Below are 23,386 nucleotides of genomic sequence, written 5' to 3' on the forward strand. Positions count from 1 at the left end.
TTTGACAAAGAAATAACGTTTGGCTCATCAGAGGGACCATCAATTTCAAATATCCTCATTTGCTCTCACAACGTGTGCAGTCAATCAAAAGGCAAAACATTCATTATTATTATCCATATTTATTTTACAATACAAAACATCTAAAAAATCAAATATGAATGTACTGTGAGAGAATAGAAAATATCTAAAGAAAGATGGCATCTTTTGTATAGCAATTTTCAAATTAGTCTCATTATTTATGAATAACCATGAGGATGATTAACTTGCTGGCGATAACTACCAGGACACAGTATGTCTCTAATCACAGACTACAAACTAAAACACATTAAACAAGCACACATCAAATACATCCAGTATATTTACAGTAACCAAATCTGGACATTATATGCACTTCTTCAAGAGTATCCAAAATATACGTTTTTTTTTAAGATAGATTAATTAGTTCTGGCTTTGAGCACTTGCTTTGAGGGACAACACTGTACACAGTTTGACGGGATACAAAAGCTATCCACCTGAGAATTTTCATACAGACAACTTGGGCAGGCTGAAGCATGATTGTTTCATTGTCCACAAGGTCGCCTTGTTCCTACGGAGGAAATTCTTTCGAAGAGTCCAGCACAAAACAGGTAACTTTGGTAAACGCTGAGCCGAGAACTACTCATCCAGGCCTTCATCCTCTTCTTCTTCCTTCTTTGCGTCAACCTCGGCTGTGTCAGAAAACTCATGAAGGAGCACGTACTCTCTGCTGCTGAAGCCAAACTTCAGCACATCCTTTTCTTTGAGCTCGTAGTAACGCTGAGATTCTATACGCTGATTGTTCAGGTAGGTGCCATTACCAGAACCCAGATCGATGATGTACGGCTTCACTCTCCTGCCCATGGTGCCGTCCGCCCGTGTGAACTCCACTAATCTGGAGATGATAAAAGTCAAAGAGAAAAGGACAATTAGTATGGGAAGAAATTTCCACATAAATTCAATAAATAAATTAGTCACGTTAAGGCATGTGACGGTATCAGAAACTAAGTTACCAAAAACTGTCGTTCTAACAGGTCCAACTTTTTCATATAACAAAAAGAACATTTAAATACAATAAAACAATACACAAAAATATATCAACTAAACAAATGTTTCAAACAGATTAAAGTGCAAAAGAACTATAGAGAACAATAGGTTAGTTAACGTTCCATTAACTAACATTACCTAACAATGAGCAATATCTACATTTATTACAGTAGTTAATCTTTGTTAATGTTAGTTCATAAAAATACAACTGTTCATTATTAGTTCAGGTCCATTAAAAATAATAAAACAGATACAACTTTTGATTTTGATACAGTATTAGTAAATGTTCAAATTAATATTAACTAAGATTAATAAATGATTTAGAAGTATTTTTAGTGTTAATGTTAACAAATAAATTGACTAATGGAACCTTGCTAACTAGCTATAATGTAACCGAACATTAATAAAGAGTCAGAACATTTTCTAAAAATGTTTACGTTCGCAAATAAATAGCCTATTGCGTCTTTAAGTATTTGGTGCTGAGATAAACACCATAGCGAATACAATCTGAATGTCTCTTTGAAACATTTAAATACTTTTTAAAATAACATTTAAATCTTTTCTTTGGTATTATTGCGACATGTATGGCAGGGACTTGGCTCCATCCATCATGGTTGATTGGATGGAGGCCGATCTGAAAGCAAGTTTGCAGTCAATGGGCCTTTTTCACATTTCTGGGGTTCTCAGAAGCAGAAGTCGTCATAGATGGGTAACCCTATAGTGGTGAACGGAAACTACAACATACATCATTTTTGCGTTCCCATTTGCTCCAATAGAAAATCCATGATAGCATTTCTAGGTGAGTGAATGCTGTAGAAATATCGTTCATTGTTAGTTCATGTTAATAGGCTTTATGCAGAGCTTCACTACTTCCTGAACTTCAGCCAGCCCTTTGTTCCCTGTCTGTCATTATTGGACAAACTGATTAATCCAGGTTTGCCTGATTATTGTTACTGAGGCCAGGCACACCTGTAGTAATCAGTTTGTCCAATAATGACAGACAGGAAACAAAGGGCTGGCTGAAGTTCAGGAAGTAGTGAAGCTGTGCATAAAGCCAATTGGTGTAGTTAACTAATGCTTACAAACGAAAACTTATTGCAAAGTGTTACCAAAATATATTTTGTTGTTCTGACCTGTACTGAAAAACAGCATGCTGTTTGGAACAAGAAGGGTGGTCGATGGGAATGTCTGCAATCTTCCTCTGTCGTCCAAGTAGATACGCACTCTGTCTATGGATGTACATAACTGGGAGCGGCTCGTCGTTCTTAAAGGGGTACAAACGCCATCTTCTTTTGGGTATGCGGGCCTCGGGAGGCTCATTATACTTGATCACCACCCCCCTGAATGTATTTGTATCTTCCACCAAGGCACCTGATAGTTCAAAGTTGGGCTTTTCCTTCTCAGCTGCAGGGGCGGAATCACTATCCTGTTGACCACCGAAGTCCTGTTCCTCGTCATCACCACTGCCACTCTGAGCCTCCTGTCTGAGGCGATTCTCTCGCCGCCGTTCATTTTGTCGTTCCCTCTCAGCCTGCTGTTGCTGTTGTAAGTGGGCATCACGTTCTCTTGCCCTATTTCTGTCCTGTTCTCTGTCTCGCTCTCTTTGCCGTGGACGCTCTCCGTCCCTTTTCATTCTGCGGTCATTTGAATCATCCCTTCTCTCACGAGGCCGATGACTTTCGGGTCCTCTGTGATCATCTTGCTCCTGTAATAAGAACAGAATCTCCTTAAAACCTCCACTTAGTATGCCTTTTTAGCAGGGTGTAATAAATAAATAAATATATAATTACCTCTATTATAAAATAAATATAGAAATATAACATTGGGTCTGTAAAGAACATTTTTAAAGTTATAAAAGGTTATAAAGCAAGCTTACAGAACTAAAGCTATATAGAGTAACTTGTATTTTAAACTTCTATTAAAGAAGATAATTTACTATATGACTATATTGAGTCTGTAATGTAACTATAAAAAAATGTATAACCATAATAAAATATTAAATATCCCAAAATACTATATCCACAATTTAACATATTAATAATGTGTACTTTAAATTAATTTTAAAAGAAAATAATAATATAGCCTACTATATTATTAAGGGTCAAATAATGTTTTATAAATCACAGTTTTTCCCACTGAGGTCCTGACAAGTTTTAGTGTCAAAACCCTCTGTGGCCTTTAATCAATTCAAAGACAGTTTTCTCATCAGTTCATGACATATGAGTTGATCTGTTTCTGTATTGAGCTCACCCGCTTTAACCTGACGTCAGTGCTGCGATGCGGGCTTCTGCTGGTCCGGGGTCGAGGTGACCTCTCCTGCTGTCTGCCCGAAGAACGGTCTCTTCTCGCTGGCGATCTGTCCTTTCTTCTGACTGGTGATCTACAAATACAGTTCAGGAAACATTCTGTAAGAAACCACTGGCTACATATAAAATAACCTGTTGATCCTCCCCACATACTACAATATTTTAAATATACTCGGCTGAACTGTCATTTAAGATAAACAAAATGTGAGATATAAGGCTGCTTATATACCTGCTGTCTCGTCGTTTCGGTGGAGGGCTGTTGCTACCGCGGCTGGAGCCTGAGCTGGATCGACGTGCTCGCGGAGGCCGCGCGGGACTCACTTTTTCTTGCTTGATTTTTGTCTTTACAACCCGGCCAGGAGATTCTCTGTGTCGTCTCCTGTTATCCATTATGAAATAAGCTTGCCTATTAGCTTCGTAAAAAGGAAGAGTCGTTCATACCAAAGGAGAGTAAGAGGAGAACATGAAAACAGATTCAAACCACATTTACGAAACTCCCATGTACACTTCCGGTCCGATGATTGTACGCTGAAGAAATATGTCCCTCCTTTCCTATGGAAAGCAAATTAGGTCCGCTTTCTTTAGGGCATCAATGTACCGAGTTTTAAAAAAAAGAGATTATCGAGAAATGAAATAAGAAACATTTTAATAATATACAGTAAACAATATGTTACAATTGTAACTGGTTAAATTACGCAAATAGTAAAATAAAAATAAGAAAAATGGAAATAAATTAATAAAAAGTGTCAAAGCGTAATAAAAACCAAATAAACCAAAAACAAGTATATAACGAGTAACGTTAAAAGGATGCCTATTCACTTATCAATCAAAATCATATTTAATATTACATGCGCCAAAAGCCTTTTTTGCTTTAACGTGTAACTTACGTTAGTGCCACCAAGTGGCGAGTTCTGTCTTATGTTTTAGAACAGAAATATTAGAAAAATAAAATACCACAATATATTTGTGTAATTTATTTTACAAGGCTTAAAAGTCATTAATATTTAATCGGTAAATTTAGCAGTATAGTGTGTAAAGAATGTATTTCCCACCATTCCTGCGGACTGAAGACCCTTGATGGGACCATGGATGGGACGGACAAGCCCGGTTGTTATAGCAACGTAACTGTTAAACAACGAAACGAAACTTCTACAGCGCCACCGAGTGAATTTGAAGTCTTCCTAAAACAAAACGCAGACTTTTTTTTTTATTTCTGCACTTTTTTTTGGGCACTTTATCATTTTAAGCATGATTACTCCGTCTGATTCCTTGTTGAAGTATGATAATCCGGTATTAGTGAGCAAAAATACAGAGAGGAAGTCTCCAAAGGTAAGCAAAGTTATTGTATGTAACTTTAACGTTATACGAATAAAAACAAACCTGCTAAAGTAAAGTATACTTTTTTTTTTTGTAATAAAGCGCTAACACTTGATTTTCATCTCTTCCTTCACATTTGACACAGAGTCGCCCTTTGAAAGTGAGTCCCCAACAGATGGTTGACACCGGCCCGGTCCCACCTCCACCCAAACCCAAGAGTCCCTCAGCGGATGCCAGCAAGCAGCAAACCGAGGAGATCCTAAATGCCATTCTACCACCAAAGTAAAACAAACCTTTTACAATGATTAGTAGAAGTTTTCTTCAATTGGGTGCTGATACCTACCATTAATCACATCACAAACTAACGTTTAAAATGTTAGGCTCAAATAATAATAATAATACTTTTATTCAGTAAGGGCACATTCAATTGATCAGAAGTGACAGTAAAGACATTTAGAATTTTCAAAGGATTTCTATTTCAAATAAATGCTGTTCTTTTGAACTTTCTATTCATCAAAGAATCCAGAAATAAATGCATCACGGTTTCCTCAAAAATATTAAGCAGCACAATTGTTCTCAACATTGATAAAAATCAGAAGAAATGTTTCTTGAAAAGCAAATCAACATATTAGAATGATTTCTGAAGGATCATGTGACACTGAAGACTGGAGTAATGATGCTGAAAATTCAGCTTTTAAAAAATCTTACTGTCCCCAAACTTTTGAATGGAACTATATAAATCATACAAATGGTTCTGTTGCAGGCAATGGATGGAGAATAACCAGTTATGGGTGCAGCCAGTGTCCAGTGCTCCATGCACACGAATGGATGTTATTCATTTGCAAGAACAGCTGGACAAAACCCTGCAGGAGAGGCAGGCCAGAGAGACCGGCATCTGCCCAGTCCGCAGGGAGCTCTACTCTCAGTGCTTTGGTAAAAATACATATATTCTAAATGAAGTGTCATGTTAATAGCTCTTGACATTGATTTACATGACATTCCCTCTTTCAATCTCTTAGATGAGTTAATCAGACAAGTCACCATTAACTGTGCCGAGCGGGGCCTCCTGCTGCTGCAAGTAAGAGACGAGATTCGCATGACCATATCTGCCTATCAGACACTGTACGAGAGCAGTGTGGCCTTTGGCATGAGGAAAGCACTTCAGGGGGAGCAGGGAAAGTCTGACATGGAGAATAAGGTCCTTAAAGGGATAGTTAAATCAAAAACTTGCTTTCTTCTGCGGAACACACAAGAAGATATTTCAAATATATATATATATATTTTTTTGTTCATATAATGAAAGTCAATGGCATACAAATCAAATTTGTTTTACTTTTGTGGGGGGAAAAAACACAAGAGACATTATTCAAAATATCTTTTTTTTGTGTGTGTGTGTTCTGCAGAAGAAAAATCATTATCTTTAAAGCAAGACCGGACAATTACCATTTTCTACTGATTGAGATAAAAACTCTTGGTAGATTTCGGAGTTGGAGAGCGAGAAGCGAGATTTGGAGAGGCTATTGAATGAGCAAAAGGCTAAATGTGAAGCAATCGAGAGACGGGAAGCAGAACGGCGGGAAATTGAGGAAAAGAAGCATGCCGAAGAGGTCCAGTTCCTCAAACGAACCAACCAGCAACTCAAGGTAAAGCAGAGATCATCATAATCAGGATTTCTGACATTACTTTTTCAGACTCTAAAGTGTCCATTTATTTTTTAGGCACAACTGGAGGGCATAATTACCTTGAAGAATAAAGCCTAGATATCATTAGAATATTAATACACAAACTATTCAGTTTCAAAGAATAAAACATTTATAAAAGCATCTGTTCTGAGTATTTATTCTTTCTTTTTTTTCTCCAAACAAAAGAAAAAGAACAGACATAGATACACGGGTACATGATCAGCCATTCAACACTGCTGAATCAGGACACACTGTCTTAAGTTAAAAACTTTGAAAATGCACAGTGCTGAAATTAATTGTAGTCATTGTGTTCATGAGGATGGCTGGAGCCACAGTATGAATAAAGTGCATTGGAACGATTGCATCACAGATCAACCAAACCTTCACCTTTACACAAATCAGTGTGATTCCACTCCAGATGTTCCAATTTAGCCACCGACATGACGATGGAAACGGGGATTGATGTGACTGGGTTTCTGACCAGGTCTTATCGCTTAGCTCGTTTGGATTTCTTGCCATCCAAGGGCATTTTTCGGTTCTTATTCTTGTTCTTGACATTGTGCGTCTCATAATAGCGGACCCCCACTTTCTTCACTCTCTGTGCACGCTCCAGGCTTCTTTTCTGTTTGGGTGAAGTAGTTCAACAGAGAGAAAGAGATTAGTTTGGTCTCAAATTCATTTGAGATGTCTTTACTATGGAATCAGAAAGATTGACAGCAGTAGTGGAGCTGGGAGAACAGTGCATACCTCTTTAGATGTGAGTTTGGTAGCCTGGGCAGGCTCCTCATCATCCACAGCTTTCCTCTTTTTGCCCACTGTCACAGCTGGAAAACAAAAAGAGGTTGAGTGTCTTTTACTCACTTCTTTAAAGCACCAGACTTTTATTTCGCAACGATGCATTAAATTGTCAAAAGTGACAGTAAAACATTTATAATGTTAAAAAGATATCTATTTGAAATAAATGCTGTTATTTTTAACTTTTTATTTACCAAAGAATCCTTAAAAATCTATCACGGTTTCCACAAAAACGGTTTTCAATGTCAATAATAATAATAATAAAGAAATGTAGTAGAAATAAGTAAATGTAGAATTTACACAATATTACTTATTCTACTGTATTAAGTATTACTGTATTTTGGTAAAACATTTATAATGTTAAAAAGATATCTATTTGAAATAAATGCTGTTATTTTTAACTTTTTATTTACCAAAGAATCCTTAAAAATCTATCACGGTTTCCACAAAAACGGTTTTCAATGTCAATAATAATAATAAGAAGAAATGTAGTAGAAATAAGTAAATGTAGAATTTACACAATATTACTTTTTCTACTGTATTAAGTATTACTGTATTTTGATTAAATAAAGACAGCCATGGTGAGCATAAGATAATTCTTAAATTTAATTGAAAAGATTAAAAAAAAAAAAAAAAATCTTACTCCAAAAATTCTATAAAAATATAAATTTATAAAAAAAAATATATAGATGTACATTAAATATGCAGTTCTAGCAGCCATATCTTTTTTAATACACAAGCATTTGGCATCAACTTGGGTTAGTTGGGTGGGTGTACCTTTCCGTTGCAGATTCTTTGCAGAATTCTGCTTTGCTGTGGCTTCAGTGAACACCTTTTCAGAAAGGCCTTTAGGAATGCTGTAAAAACATCAAGACAACACATTAGAATATCAATACATAAGAGCTAAACACTGAACTCACTTTTCAATATGAGTTTAAACAAACCGTATGGCGGAGAAGTGCTTTGACTTGGCACGATCAAGAAACTGTTTCAATTTGGCAATCTTCATGTCCATCTCTTTATTCACTTCACGTGTGCTCTTTTTCTCTGCTGTGGTCGGGGGGCCGGAAACAGAGGACTCTTCTTCCTGTAGTTCTCCACTCTGCTCTTTTTCCTCATCCTCGTCATTTTCCTCATCTTGCTCATCTTCTGAACCCAAGGGTTCCAGGATGTCAGGGATCTCGACAGGCACAAGGTCCTCCTCGCTGAACTCCGGAGCGACGTTTAATTTGCCAAAGTTCTGCTTGACATTACTGAAGATTTTCTGCATCTCCTCTTGTTTCTGTCTCAGCAGCTTTTGATCTTCCTGGTGGCTAGATGAGGCCCCCTCCACATCCTGAGCTTCAAGTCTGTTTTCCAACTCTTCCTTCTCGGTTTCCATCGCAGCCATTTCCAGCATCAGTTTTGCTTTGTACTGATTGGAAAGATCAAGTGTCAGTTTAAGACTATAAATGTTTAAAAGTGCATTAGGGTCTGCCAGTATAAAGACTGGCAAAATTCAAGTAATTTTGTTGGCCACAGTGACTTAAAAAAGGATTTGTACCAAGTAATTCAATATGCATTTAAGGAAGTTACATGTAAACAATGTCTTCTGAGGTCTTTTTAGAACACAATGCTCTAATTTTACAAAAGATTGGTCTTGGAACTCATTTTTGAATAGAGCCTGAGCTATTGTTTTACTAAAAGAATCTAAACTTTGTGGGAAATTAAGAACATTTACCTCTTCATCCATCTCGGCCCCAGGCGGCTTCACAAAAAAGGGGATGCGTCCCCTCTGCCAATCATTCAAAACCATTTTAGACACAGTAGACAGATCTGGCTCTCCACCCTGCATTACAAGAACAACACAAAATGAAATACCAGTCGTTACAGCACAGACATGTACAGTGTTTGGACAAAGACAAAGATGTGAACTAACCCGTGTAACCAACCTGTAGGCCAAAACCCTTTTATAAAACTCAGATTTTGAATTAAATATGAGTGGTTTTGGCATGAGAGTATCGAAAATGTGGCTATTTGAACTTTAATTTAAATGTTTTCCACCCGTTTAAAGTAAGCAAACTGTCACATCTCAATCGGACACTCCAGAGGAACGAATAAACAAATGTGCCGCGAGGACCGAGCTGACAGTTCATTTTATCAGATACTCCACAATCAGGCCAGACCTTAAGCAGTTTTCCGGTGCGAAAGGCGAGCTTTTCCAGGAAATCCTCGGCGGAGCTCCAGGATGGAATGCGGTATGTCTTCTGGATGTACTCCGCTTTGGCCCTCTCCAGCACCGCTCCGATGTGATCCTCTGGAGTTCGGATCTTCTCCACTTGGACCTAAAAGCAACAGATATAAAATAAGTGGATGAAGTGGCCGCTGGGATTGCAAAATCTGAACGGTTGACTTTGAGAGTCCAGGCCATCGTACCACTCCCTTCAGCACAATGTCAGTCTCGCTGTCGTCGGAGGGGTAGACGACGCCAGGACAGTCGATGAGGAAAAGGCGTCTCATTAGTGTGATATACTGCCAGACCTGTCAGACAGAAACAAAACAGTTGGTTGTGGCATAAAGCTTAAGCTTGAACCAGTCCATAGATTCATTCATTTTCTCCATTTAAGAAACCACAAGACCGAAAACATTTCAATATAATGAACTGCATTGAAACAAATGTGATTTATAATAATTTGTCTCAGGTTAGCAAGCAGTCAATTAACTTTTGAGTTAATAAAAATGAAACTAAACAGGCCTAAACAGTGATTGAAGCAAATGTAACATTTCAACATTAGGAAAAACTAGTTAAAGAGGCATAACAAAAAGTATTATAATCAATCTATTTATTTCATAATCCAACTAGAAACTCTGTTTTTAAAAGAAAAGAAAATAGTGGAAAGAAAACGTCTAATAATTGAAGAATCACCCATATCAGGGTACACAAGGGAGATTTTAAATTATACAATTTATCATTTAAAACATAAACAGAAGAGCGTAGAAGTCCAGATTTGTTTAGAATTTGATTTCAATCTGGCCTCTGTCAGTAATGTGTTTTTCCTTCGCCTTCGACTTTTTCACTCGCTCTCAGTACCATGTTTGTAAAATGAGAGGAAAAATTTGACAACATAAAAAAGTAATTTCACACAAAAACATGAATACACAAAAGTAGCAGCCAAAACCAAACTGCTGGAAACTTAAGCCATCCAAAATGCTAACATGTCAGGAGCTGGCAGGTAGTCTTACACTCGCTAGTGGACTACAAAACAAATTCAGGATCATTTAATGACCCTTAAAAGAAGAGTCGCTCAATCGTCTTATGTTTACGATCAGTACGTAACAACTACAAGTGGATGTTATAGGAACAGCTCACCAAAAATGAAAAATCTTAAATAGAAGGCGACTTGAAATGCATGTGTTATTGGCTGGTTGGCAGCCTTTCCTCTTTATTCATAGCATGGAAAAAAACAGCTTTAACATTGTGCTAAACTTCTCCTTTTGACACGTTATTATTATTAACAATAACAAATTTTATATATATATATATATATATAGATAAAACAATGAAAATTCCCCCAAGTTGTTCTAAACCTAAAACCCAAAATATCTTCATTTGGTTTGGAACAACTTGGGGGTGAGTAAATGACATAATTTTCATTTTTGGGTGAACTATCCCTCTAACTTCTAAACGATTATCATTACAAATTTAACAAGATGGTTGGCGCATTGCATTTTCAAATGCACGTTATAATCGACCGAAACTCGCAGCACATGCAGAGATGAGTTTGTGTGGAGCAGCATTTACAGCAAACCAATCAAGCCACTCAAATCATATGGATCATGTGCTGCTCGCATGGTAAAAGAACAAAGTATCTTAAAAGTATTTGAAAACACAATTTATTTCTTCAGATTTACACAATGCAGGTGGGTCAGACTTTTCGGGTAGGAAAATACATAAATCCATATGAATATATATAAAAAAGGAAAAAAAATCACATCCCAAGATGAAAACAAAAAAGCTTCTGAGGTCTTACCTTAGTCTCACCAGCAAGGGGTGCCACGTTACAGACTTTTTTGGAGCGCAGGGTATTGATAACAGAGCTCTTTCCAACATTGGGGTAACCAATGAAACCAACACTGATCTGCTTTTTGTCTGAGTGGAGCTGAGCAAAAATCAATATGGACATGTTAATAGTAGGCAAAAGTCATTTTGAAAGTAGCAATTAAATAGAAGAGTTACACGCATATTGTCAAGTCCTCTGATATAACGTCGGTTTCATGGTATCGAGGTCAGGAAAACAAGACCTTGGAAATTATAAGAAAAACCTTGGATCAACTCTTCCCCCAATATTTTGCACACATTGCCTCTCACATTTCACTATTTACTTTTAAAAGGGGGCACCTGTCCAAGAAATGAAGACTTCATACACAATGTACAAAGGCCTCTTAAATGTCATTACACCTTCAGATTTATATTGTACGCATGGTAACTGGGATATTTTTGTGCCGGTGTTTTCTGACTCCTAAAAAGTGTCTTGTCATATAAATCTCACAAAATTTATGTTACGTAAGCCCACTCTCCTTTTTAGTATTTCCAAGTTTTTGTTTAGGGCTGTGCTCCCAAAAATAGCTCAGAGGCAGATGTGAAGACAGGAGAGGAGCCCAATAGTATGGGAGGGTGGGGAGCATCTGGTACCCGACCAAACCATTGCTGTCTATATCTGTTGCCATTACGGACCAGAAAACAGGCTGATCTAGTCCTAAAACTGCGGTTTGAGTAGATAAACGTTGTGGAGCGAAACCGCTGTGTATTTAAAACCTGCTGCCCCTGGTTTCCAAGGCATGATGTGTATGATGTGAATGCACATAAAAATATGCTGTAACTGTTTAAGGCCTTACCTTGCCAAACTGCCGCAGGAGCTGGATCAGGGAGCCCTTGCCGAAGGAGTTGGTAAGGCTGGCGTGAAAGGCCAAAGTGGGGTGTTCCTGAGAAAGAACTGCAACCCAGCGTTTCTACAACATACATACATACATGTATAAGCAAGAATCCGTAGAATGATCCTAGTATGACAGTTTATATAATGATTTATTAAACAGCCATATGAATCTTTTTTTCCAAAATGCATCCCTCTTTATAAATCGCAGTTAAATTCAAGAGCATTTTCATATAAAATGTGTATTAATATAATTATAATTGTTTGTAGCCAGCTACCCCGGCTATATCATGGTGAGAAGAAAGTGAAAGTTATAAATCATAAAATGCAAGTAAAAAAATTATAAATGGTTTTTAATGTTTATCTTTGATAAAAAATTCTAAAACTAAATCAGTTTCTGTCTTTATAAATCCTGTTTTGTTCATTACTTCTGATGTAGGATGAAATTCATGGGATTTAGGATCAAATCTGGTCAAATGTGGGCTTTCTAAATGTCTCCCAATGTCTAGACACTAGAAGTGATCTATGAAATGAAATGTTTTTGATAAGAGAGAACTGATAAAAACCACGGGCTGCAAGAATCACTGCAAAATGATAAGCGATTCCCTCTCAACAACAAAAATAATGGCTTTCCCAATCATTTTCCTGTTAGGTTTACAAAAGACCTGTCATAAATCTAAAGGAGGTAGGCAAATGTTTCTTCGGCTTGAATGCAAAAGTCTGCAGCTTATAAACAGCTGGTAGAGCTCCCTCGTTTCCTGTTGCTCCATTTCAGAATCGCCAATAACACGATTTACAAACAACAAGAATTATAGATGTGAAAGATTGGAAAATTTCTGTCAGGGAAGGAACTTTTAACTGGTTAACTATTACAAAAGTTGGGCAAGCCAAGATAAACATGCCTGTCTGTCAGTGAAACAAACTCCAGAGACGGGATAATTGAATGTACGACAGGACACATTGCAGACAGTGGCCTCTTCCCAAAAACCTAGTGAGCTGCCTTGCTGTCTACTGCCTACATAGGGGGTTCCATACATCCTAGTTGTCCAGGAACAACAAAAGCATCCATTTTGGAGAGCTCTACACTTCTGACATTTCTACCACCAACTTAAATAGATATCAAAAGAGCTAGAGTTATCATAACGCTAAGGTAATAACACTAATAAAAATACACGGTACACACAAATGTATTACCAATATCTTTTTTGCTCCTGAATAAGTAGATTTATCATCAAGATTTCAAACGTTTTCCTTCACCAACATAAACGAATTTCAACACAGGCTATGTTAGAATGTTGCTAAGCTAACGACAAAATACTCTGACACATAGCACAAACAAATGCTGGAAATAAATATGTTTAATGATATTTTTAAGCTAGATTTAGATTTGTTTTTAATTTAAAAGTAGATTTATAATTGACATTTCTGCCACTGTTTCTGCCATTTTGGATGGGCCTTTCCCCCCACTTAGCTTACTGAAGTGCACTTTGTTTGCATTCTACATTGAGTTTCCCCAAGTGAAGGTATCTTAAAAAGCATCTGGAACATCATTCCAGCCTACATAGGCAGCTCAACAGGTTTTGGAACTAGTATTGAAGTATTCAGCTTTATTTTCTTACCGTAACCCATGTGGGAATGAGGTCACACTTGTTGAGCACAAAGATGAGGTGCTTCCAAGGTTTCTCTTTCTTTAGGTAGGACTCAATGCTCTGGGAACGAGTGCCCATAGGGTCCCGAGCATCTAGCACCTGGATAACGACGTCTGAAGAGTCGATCACCTGTGCAAAACATGCTTCATTTTAAGATGTGGCATCATTTGGCAGTACTGTGGTTTTTATTAAAACTTTGAAAGGAGCAAGTTGTTGTGAGATGGTTATAGCTACCTTATACAGCTCGCCCCAGATCCTCTTTGACTGACCCTTCTTGAAGATTTCCTCCCGAGCCTCGTCCCTGCAGTGATGGGGAAATTAAATGGCTTTGAGGCATTCCAGTTATTTCATAATATATATACCATATTTGCTATACAAACAGGGCATAGTTTCTGCAGTAGGGATGTACTGAGCTATAGGAACTTTAGAAATCACCCCACTCACTTGACTCCGCTGTCCTCTAACACCAAATCACGGTCTTTCTCAGTACTGTAGCTCTGAGCCGAGACCTCTGCCTTATCAGCAAAGTCCTTCAGCTCTCCCACAGTCAAGTTGGGTCTCTTTCTTTGTGCCTTTGGCCCAAAAGTGGTCTCGAACGTCTCTGTGTCCAGAATGTGCACCTTGGAGTTCTACAAGAACCAGCAGAAGATCAATTGACATACATATTTCATGAGAACTGTTATATCCTCCAACCATGATTTCCAAAACTTTAGGAATTTCTTTGAAGAAGAATATGTTCTTTCAGCTCTTGTAAGAATTTTGACAGCCATCTATGCCCCATTCCTAAGAGGAAAGAAGCCCCAATGATTTATTGGAGAGCGGAGTGTACTCAATAACACATTTTATGGCACAAAATGTTGTGCCATACAAAGCAAAATTATCGCTTCTATAGACCCCTTTTGCACCGACGTCACAGTTACGTCACGGCGCTAGCTGGAGGCAAAACAAACGGACAACTGGAGGCGGCCAATACAAACCAGCACAGATTCGGCTACATAATAAGGAGCTTCAATTATTATTATTATTTATTATTATTAAATGTCATCTTGTTGCAAGAATCAATGAAAAATGAATATGCTGTATCTGGGATTTTTATTTCTAGAAAATATTCACATCATTAACATTGCACCTTAATGTCACTCTTTACATTGTCGTCTTCTCGGCGCTGGCTCGGCAGAACTGCGGATCGTGCACACAAGTCTTGTACATGATAGGGTGACCATATTTTGATTACCAAAAACCAGGACACTCGGCCCGGCAAACAGATACTCAAATGATACTCGAAGTTTACTCAAAGATGCCTTATTAATTTCAATACATTTAAAGTAGGCTATGCCTCCTCTGTATGGATAGAAAATTGTTATATTACAAGACACAAATTCAGATAGGCTTCTCAGAGGTTACTCAACATGTTTTATTATGATAGGTTTAAAAAATAATGAATGAAATAATGAATGAAATCATGCCTCTTCTGTATTAGAAAAATAAATATATAAATAATAAATAACTAAAAGAAATACCTCCAAATTGAACAAAAATAGCTCTCACAAACTTACAAAAACGAACTAACACAATGTATTTATATCTTTAGTTTTCTTCCTCTTTATCCTGTTTTTCTTCCACATCCTCCTTGTTTGCCCATCTATATTTTGCTATATTTTGCTGTAGAGCTGATCTTTCCCAGCAGTTTTTTGAAAACCAGGACATTTTCATCACTTTATAAAAAACAGCCAGGATGACCAGGACAGGACGTGAAAACAGGACATGTCCTGGGAAAACAGGACTGTTGGTCACCCTAGTACATGACCATTCAGCACATTGCATCTAAAGATTTATATGCCCTCAGTTTCTCTTTACGCTTGGTTTCTCTATCGGATAGGTGTAGAAGTCAGGCCACAACCGGAGGTAGCGTTAACGTTAATCTTGTCAGATCGTCCATGCATTGAGTGAGCATGTCGGGTCAGCCAATCTGGTTCCGTCCGTTAAAAGGAACTTTTGCAAATAACAATCGCGGTCCTGGACACGGAGTGACCTTGCACATTAAGATAAAATCGGATTTTCTCCAGTCATTGTTAAAAAACAAGCTAACAAAACTTGCAAACTAACGTTAGGGAAGCGGCCAGAGGGATCGTTCTGCCTCCACCTAAGCTCCGCCCACAAAAAAACGTCACCATGTTTACTAACTGAAAAGGGGTCTATTAGCATATATTAATATGACTATTTATATTGCATATAAATCCTTTTTTTTCTTTTCTTTTTTTTTTACTTTAGGATAGACTGTTTGATGAAGTGCTGAAATCTGTTTGTTTAGACAGTGTAGTCTAGACTGTATACTATAGTAAAGATTTAGGCGTCAACAAGATGCAAAGAGACATAATACACTAAACAAGGTTAAATTTGTATTTGGCCACAGCTCCAGAAAGCATTGCACACTTTGTAACATCCCAAACAAAGAAAACTTTAAATCCGATCTAGACATATTTAAAAAAAAAAAAAAAAAAAAAAAAAAAAAAAAAAACGATTGTAAACTTTTTTTAACTAAATGCAGATATGGTTTTAATCAGATTTGTAAACACCAGCTTTACATATTTATAATTGTATATACACTACTGTTCTTAAGTTTAGTGCCAGTAAGATAAAAAAAAAATACTTTTATTCAAGCAAGGATGCGTTAAATTGATCAAAAGTGATAGTAAGGACACTGACATTGCAGCAAAAAATTCAATTTAAAATGAAATCTTTTTAACTTTCTATTCATTAAAGCATCCCGAAAACCCCCCCAATGTATCACGGTTTACACAAAAATATTAAATCAAACTGTTTTTAACATCGTTGAAATGTTTCTTAAGCAGCAAATCAGCATATTAGAATGATTTCTGAAGGATCATGTGACACTGAAGACTGGAGTAATGATGCTGAAAATTCAGCTTTGCCATCACAGGAATAACTTACATTCTAAAATAATATTAAACTAGAAAAAAAGTTGTTTTTAAATGTAATAATCATATTTCAGAATATTATTGTTTTTATTATATTTTTGATCAAATAACTGCAGCCTTGATGAGCATAAAAGACTTCTTTTAAAAACATTTTACAAATCTTACCGACCCCAAACATTTGAGCGGCAGTGTAGCTAGTATATAACTAACATTTTAACAAAAAGGCAGCTAATTTGACAGTGCTGATAAAAACAAATATTCCTATCAAGATCACACAAATCCTAAGAACAATGAACGAAACATCTTACACCTTTAACTTCACCCGGCTAAATTGCAATCTGTAATGACCTAAAAAGAAAAGAAAAAAAAGGGAAGCCATACCACTGTTGCAACAGAGGATGGAATAAAACGACAAGCAATTTACAGATCTTGTCAAAGCCAGTAACATTTCTCGTAAGAAATTCTACTTCTGGTAAGATTGCATTTCTTCGGAACAATTGACGTGGATGATAAAAAACAATCTGATTTGAGCCAGCACAACCACCACATCACAACATGTTCAAAATATTTCTGAGAAAGAGAAAAAATGTGCGCAAACAATGGGCATTATGGCACACGCTGGAGGAGCTGCTCAAACACCACAAATCAAAAAGAGAGGACAGTATTGCCAGTTCCCTGCAACCAAGGTTAAATACAAGAACAAAAACATAGTAAGTGTCACAGCACTGAGACGCAGAATAAAAGTAGAGTGGGGCGTTCATTACACAAAGTCCTAAAAGGTTGTGCTCACACATGGAACAGTTTAGATCCTGAAGCGAATCAACAACAGTTGCAGAAGGAACATGAAGAACTGAGCAAAACATGACATTTTATTCAGAGCACATATTTTTGCTCTGTTCTTTACTACTGGCAATGGCAGGACCCCAGGTGCCAAATAGTAAGTTCTATCACAGATCAGGCCGTGGCCTCACTAGTGCACCGCCGTCAGACTAACAAAATAATTTTCTTGTGCTAAGCACACGTTACACGAGGTCTACAAGTTTCGAGACGTTTAGCCAAGAGCTGTACCGAAAAACAAATACAAATGAGCAAATGCAAATTGTTTATGAGAATTTGCCGCAAATGAGCAACTAGTCATTCAAGTCGGAAATGGACTTTGTGAGTGGGCAATTTTCCCCCTGAAGTATATGGTCAGGGACATTTTTGCTTAATTTTTTTGTAATCATATGACGACAACACAGAAACTCTGTGCAAATCCCAGAAACTGTGTATCATAAAAACAGCACTACTAACAAACTATTACCAATCGTTTTCAGTAATTGAAACAAAACTATATGAAAAACGTAAACTTAAATGTAAACTAGAAATTAGATGTTAAATTGGCAAAAACTGAAATAAAATTAAAGCGAAAACCAATAAAAATGACCAATGAATGGCACATATCTAAATGACTAAACTTTTAAATGAAAACTGAAAATATAAAAATAAAAGCTCATTTGAAGAAATATTAATAAATACCATAACACTACCTCATTTAAAGGCCAGAGTTAGACGTTAACATGTTGCTAACATAGCATTATGATAAAACTTTATTTTTTCTGTTTTATGTGAATTATAAATATTCACGCGAACAGCCTATCTGTCTCCTCTCAACAGGCTACATTGGGACTAAAAAACAGGATTCTTGTATTTAAAAACAGTGGATGTATACCAAGGTATCTGCATACTCACGTGTGCCTTTATTCGGTCATGCAGCAAAGACATCGGTAGCTTGCTCTGTTTCATCACTACTCTGTACGGACTTTTCTTTACTGCGTTCATCTCTTCTTGGAATTTCTGCAATGATGACTGCTTGATGACACGTGTATTAGCTGCACAGGGAGCATATGAGAAAAGCAAATAAATATTTATATATTCAGATACTAATCCTACTTGGAAAAGAGGAGGACAATTCACCTTTGGCTAAGCCACACCCTAGAATGTAGATTGACCAATCACAGCGCAGCCAAGAACGAGCTCCCACAGAGGTCCGACACTTTTTCACAGCGCTCCATTGACTTCAACACAGGCGTCTCATATTTTTGGTCTCGGCAGGCTATTGCCGTCGTAGTTTTATCAAAAATATGGTTAAACGTTGTGCCTGGGGTATGCAGGTATGCGTTTCCCAGAGAGGTTGGAGGGGGGTGTGTGTGTTTTTTTCCCTTCCCAAAACCGAAGTCAAATCCTGACAAGTGTCGTCTAGCACACGCTGCTAATAAATACAACGTCACTCACGTAGTCCGTTTGCTTTGTAATAACGATTATAGAAGTGAATAGAGACCTACCCAGCTTTGCATGAACAGTGTTGCTCCTTGATATTGTTAGTCCCAGACTCGATTAGTAGGATATGGGGTGGTTCATTTTTTGACTGTGACCGGTATGCTTTTGCCTCTATTTGGATGCCTTGTTGTTCCTTGCGTTTCACCTGTATGTCGTGAATATAGCCTTCGAACGTATATTGCAGCCCATTTTGCCTACTTCTATCGGACACTTTATTTGCTTCTTTATAAAAGTTTGATAAAATTTCAGCAGGAAGAGCTGTCACAGCATAAGCCATGTTGATACCAGAGCCCAGATGGAGTTTGTTTGTCGGACGTAGCAACAGTAACTAAGGGGGGCGGGGCTTAGCCAAAGGCGAATTGAGGCTAATTCCCCTCAATAATCATTCTCAGTCACAGATTAGGATTCATTAAAACTCTAAAATGGATTGCTCTTACCGAACCACTTGATGTTGGGCTCAACTCTGGCCACAGTTCCAGGAGCAACTGTGCTCTGGTACTGCAAGGGCTTGATCACCTTACCACGATTGTTGCTGTGAGCATAATAATGAAAAAAACATTCATGTTTTATCAATTAACTTGAATTCATGTCAAAACCTCACGACAACTATATACAGTGTAAAGACATGCTTACAAATATGTAGATGTATGTTGGATGTGCTGCTACTGCTAAGATGTATAATTTGGTGATTTGATTAGAGTAATTGACTGTATTTTGTTTTTATTTTATTTGTATGGCTTTCTGTCTTGTATTGCTTCGTGGACCCCAGGAAGATTAGCAACCACTTTCTGGAAGCTAATGGGGATCCGAATAAAGAACTAGTGTTTGCTACAAATCTGAATCTTGTATATGTAATTTTGTAAATCACAGGTCAAACTGTTACCATCTCTGCTTCTGTCTGTACATATTCAACCGTCGGATGGTGGCACGGTCCCTCATGTTGTTCCCTCCAGCTCCCTTGACTCGGTCTGTAGGGTTGGGAATGTTAAAATAATATGGATAAACATTGTTATACACAGGGACATATAGTTCAATCTACTTTAATTTTGGGTGAACTGTGATAGATTGTTCAATTGGAACACAAGGGTTAACAGAATGGGTCCTTGTGCCAGTTCAGAAGTCTACCAACTGCCTTGTGAATGGAGAATGCACAAATTCTGTTTTTAAATATTTGATTGAATTAATAACATGTAAAATATTACAGCTTATGTGTACACCTCAGTTGTCTTCAGTATATTTTATCTGCCACATACATATCAACAATGAATGTTCAAAAAGTTAGGGGACAGTAAGACTTTGAAAGAAGTCTCTTCTGTTCACCAAGGTTGCATTTTTCATTAAAAATACAGTAATATAGCCTAGTGAAATGTTAAAGTAACTGTTTTCTATTTTAATATACCTTATAATGCCATTTATTCCTGTGATGGCAAAGCTAAATTTTCAGCAGCCATTACTCCAGGCTTCAGTGTCACATGATCCTTCAGAGATCATTCTAATATGCTGATTTGATCCTTAAAACATTTTTTTATTATCATCACTGGTGAAAACAGACCACGATATTCTGTTGTCAATTATTCTTTGATGAATAATTCAAAAGAACAGCATTTATTTCAATTTCTTCACTGCCACTTTTTTGATTAATTGAATGCATCCTTGCTGATTATTTTTTATTATTAATATATATTATTGTATTATAATTTGTAGCATGTGTTCTTAAACTTATCCTTGGTTACATTCAATACGTTAACTTCAGATCGGTCATGTGGTCATATTATGCTAAATATTTTTTTACAAAAATAAAGATCGCCTTTTGTTTATAAATAGTTTTTTATGAACAGTGTAACAAAAGAATCAGAATTTATAGCAAAATAGCACTGAAAGTAACAAATCTTCTGGGATATTTAAAAATGTGACAACCGTTGTAAGTGACAGCTCCATTATTGCTCAGACTGACAACTGATCCGGAACATTTTCGAAAAACATTCAAACATTGTGGTAGCAATCTAGTACGATTTTTATTTGATGTTATAATTGTCATGTAAAAACAAGGCACGTTTGGCACACTGACACGGTCATCACAATACAAGTGCCAACAGCCTCTGATGGGACATTTAAATGCTTGACAGAAGTCGTGGTTACACACAATCAACGAGTTACCCTGTACGACTAGAAGGAATTTGCTTTACAACATATAACTATAAAACGACTCGTGTACTTCTCAACAAGAGTTGGCTAATAGCTTAGCCTTGCTAGCAGTTCACATTCAGACCAGCGGTTCATTTCATCTTACCGGGATTACTACTGGAGGTTGAGGGATTTATGGAGCTTTTCCCCTTGTATTTTGGTTTAACCATTGTGATCGATTACTCCGGTACACTCCCAATACTGTAAATATAGAAATAAAGCAGTATTTCAGTCCACTGTAGATTTCCACGTGTTACAATAAACTACATAAACCAGGAAGTACGTCATCAATCAAGCGACGGATTTTCTTTCTTTTACCGTTGAGAAAGTCAGTAGCTCCCATAGCTCCATGGTAGCTCCTCGGACTCATATCAACCCAAAGTTACCCATTGGTATGCAATGTACCAATGTAAATATACCAAATTGTATTTGAAATACATTTATTTTATGCTAAGTATACTGCAAATACATTTACATATGTATGTATGTAGGCCTACTTAATATAAATACCCTACAACTGCACTGTTGGTACCGGTATGCTAAATTGATAAACTTCTGCTAAATTGGAACAATTAATTTCGCACTTAATGCAGTTATCTGGAAATAGTGCTGAGGTCCAACTAAAGATAAACTTAAGTATGTTTGATTGTGCTATAATGTAACTATTGCAAGTATACTTTAGGTACACTTTAAATATCTTTAATTTAAAGACTGATGTAGGCTACTGTTGATCATATTATATTTACTAAAAGTAATATCAAAACTCATTTTATGCTTAATATTAGGAAATGTGCATTGTGCAATAAAAAAGTAATCAAAAGTTTCATTATAATATTTATATCAGTAGCTTCATGCATTATGTCAGTAATGTTAATGGATTTGTATTATACTAACTTAGTATGAAATAAATGTATTTTAAATACATTTCGGTATAGTTTTTTTTTTCTCTAGAGGTGTTATGACCTTACAATTGAGAGAGTATACAGTATTTGCATTTTTAAAAATGCTATAATACTGCAGGACAGTTAAACTAATGATATGACAAAAAAAGAAATGGAGTTGCGGAAACTAGCCTGTATAAACTTGTACTTATAAATTCATCAATAATTTAAATTAAATATTGATATTTGTTAAGACAAATGCACATATTGTGCATTTTTTTTCTCTTTATTTGTTCAGTATATTTGGGTCTGAAGCAACACAAAGGTAAACCCGAGCTATTTGTAACAATGTCTTTTTGGACTAACACAGCATCATTTCAGTTATTGCTCCCATGCTGTTTAATTAACAGGGAAACATATTTAATTTGGGAAACTCTTTATTTGCAATAAATATCAGAATGACTATTTCTAGGTCAATACATGCATTACACTCATGTAGGACTCTGTATACCCAGAAGAGGGCATGCAGTGATAGTTATTGCTTCAGTTGCATTATCCTGTTCCATGTCTTTGAGCTTCAACCAGTGTCTGTTCGCTACATTTAATTAAGAATCTGTCTTCTGCTTTTGGACCGATTAAAGAGAGCAGTTTGAACTCTAAATTTCGACGTTATATAAGATGTATGACTTACCTGTTTTCTTTCAGCACATGTTCTACTCTACAAGATTACATTCCACTCAAGTTAAAGAAAACAAAGTGGAAAAAGGAACAATAAACTTCGCATATTCTCAAAATGGTATTATAGAAAACATTACACAGATGCATTTAATAAACAGGTTTCAGCTTGGAGCAACGATAAATTTGTGTTGTGTTGCCAGGCGGTGTATCGTGTAAACTTAAAACCTGCACAGAGCCTGTGTGGAATGCGTAGATAATGGCTTCTGGGGCGGCCAACACAGTCAATGAGAACCAGGCATACCTTGTATAATACTAGTATTATTCTATAGACTTAGGATCAGATTTACTAACAGCTTGCGCCAGTGCAAACCCTCCAATGCACAATATGTTAAAATACAATTAGGTGGAGTTAACGTGACCTCAGGACATGTTAACAACCCATATTCATTTGACTTGTTTAGTAAATCTGGCCCTAAAAAAAGAGGGCAATAGCCTATCAGAGATCACCTTTAATAGTTTAATATCGCAGAAAATTCTATAGATAACTTTTATTCATAAATAAAAACTTGTTCTTTTCTTTTTTTTTGTAAAAAAAACTATTTTCTTTTATTTCAGCATAAAAAGAAAAAAACTTTCCTAAACGTTGTCTTTTATTTTAGAGTCA

At 36.7% G+C, this 23,386-nt stretch overlaps 3 protein-coding genes across 3 annotated transcripts; 1 reads left to right on the top strand and 2 right to left on the bottom strand.

The window, feature by feature from the left end:
- Positions 1-99: 99 nt before the first annotated feature.
- On the bottom strand, positions 100-3,895 carry snip1 (Smad nuclear interacting protein). The gene is made up of 4 exons (XM_056238938.1): positions 3,598-3,895; positions 3,313-3,442; positions 2,196-2,767; positions 100-910 (listed from the first exon to the last, which is right to left on the bottom strand). The coding sequence occupies exons 1-4, from the start codon at positions 3,756-3,758 to the stop codon at positions 655-657; spliced, it is 1,119 nt and encodes a 372-aa protein (XP_056094913.1). The 5' UTR covers positions 3,759-3,895; the 3' UTR covers positions 100-654.
- A 508-nt stretch (positions 3,896-4,403) lies between these two features.
- Positions 4,404-6,508, top strand: dnali1 (dynein, axonemal, light intermediate chain 1). The gene is made up of 6 exons (XM_056238946.1): positions 4,404-4,697; positions 4,831-4,967; positions 5,449-5,618; positions 5,705-5,883; positions 6,164-6,328; positions 6,404-6,508. The coding sequence occupies exons 1-6, from the start codon at positions 4,617-4,619 to the stop codon at positions 6,443-6,445; spliced, it is 774 nt and encodes a 257-aa protein (XP_056094921.1). The 5' UTR covers positions 4,404-4,616; the 3' UTR covers positions 6,446-6,508.
- Positions 6,509-21,460, bottom strand: gnl2 (guanine nucleotide binding protein-like 2 (nucleolar)). Its single transcript, XM_056238920.1, has 16 exons — positions 21,270-21,460; positions 19,863-19,947; positions 19,417-19,511; positions 18,392-18,531; positions 14,166-14,350; positions 13,956-14,022; positions 13,692-13,850; positions 12,038-12,151; positions 11,173-11,301; positions 9,578-9,682; positions 9,328-9,486; positions 8,883-8,990; positions 8,107-8,576; positions 7,940-8,019; positions 7,115-7,191; positions 6,509-6,989 (listed from the first exon to the last, which is right to left on the bottom strand). The coding sequence occupies exons 1-16, from the start codon at positions 21,331-21,333 to the stop codon at positions 6,855-6,857; spliced, it is 2,172 nt and encodes a 723-aa protein (XP_056094895.1). The 5' UTR covers positions 21,334-21,460; the 3' UTR covers positions 6,509-6,854.
- Between the last annotated feature and the right edge of the window lie 1,926 nt (positions 21,461-23,386).

The sequence above is a fragment of the Rhinichthys klamathensis genome, unplaced genomic scaffold (assembly GCF_029890125.1).
Source record: "Rhinichthys klamathensis goyatoka isolate OS25496 unplaced genomic scaffold, OSU_Roscu_1.1 h1tg000548l_1, whole genome shotgun sequence".
NCBI classification, from domain to species: Eukaryota; Metazoa; Chordata; class Actinopteri; order Cypriniformes; family Leuciscidae; genus Rhinichthys; species Rhinichthys klamathensis.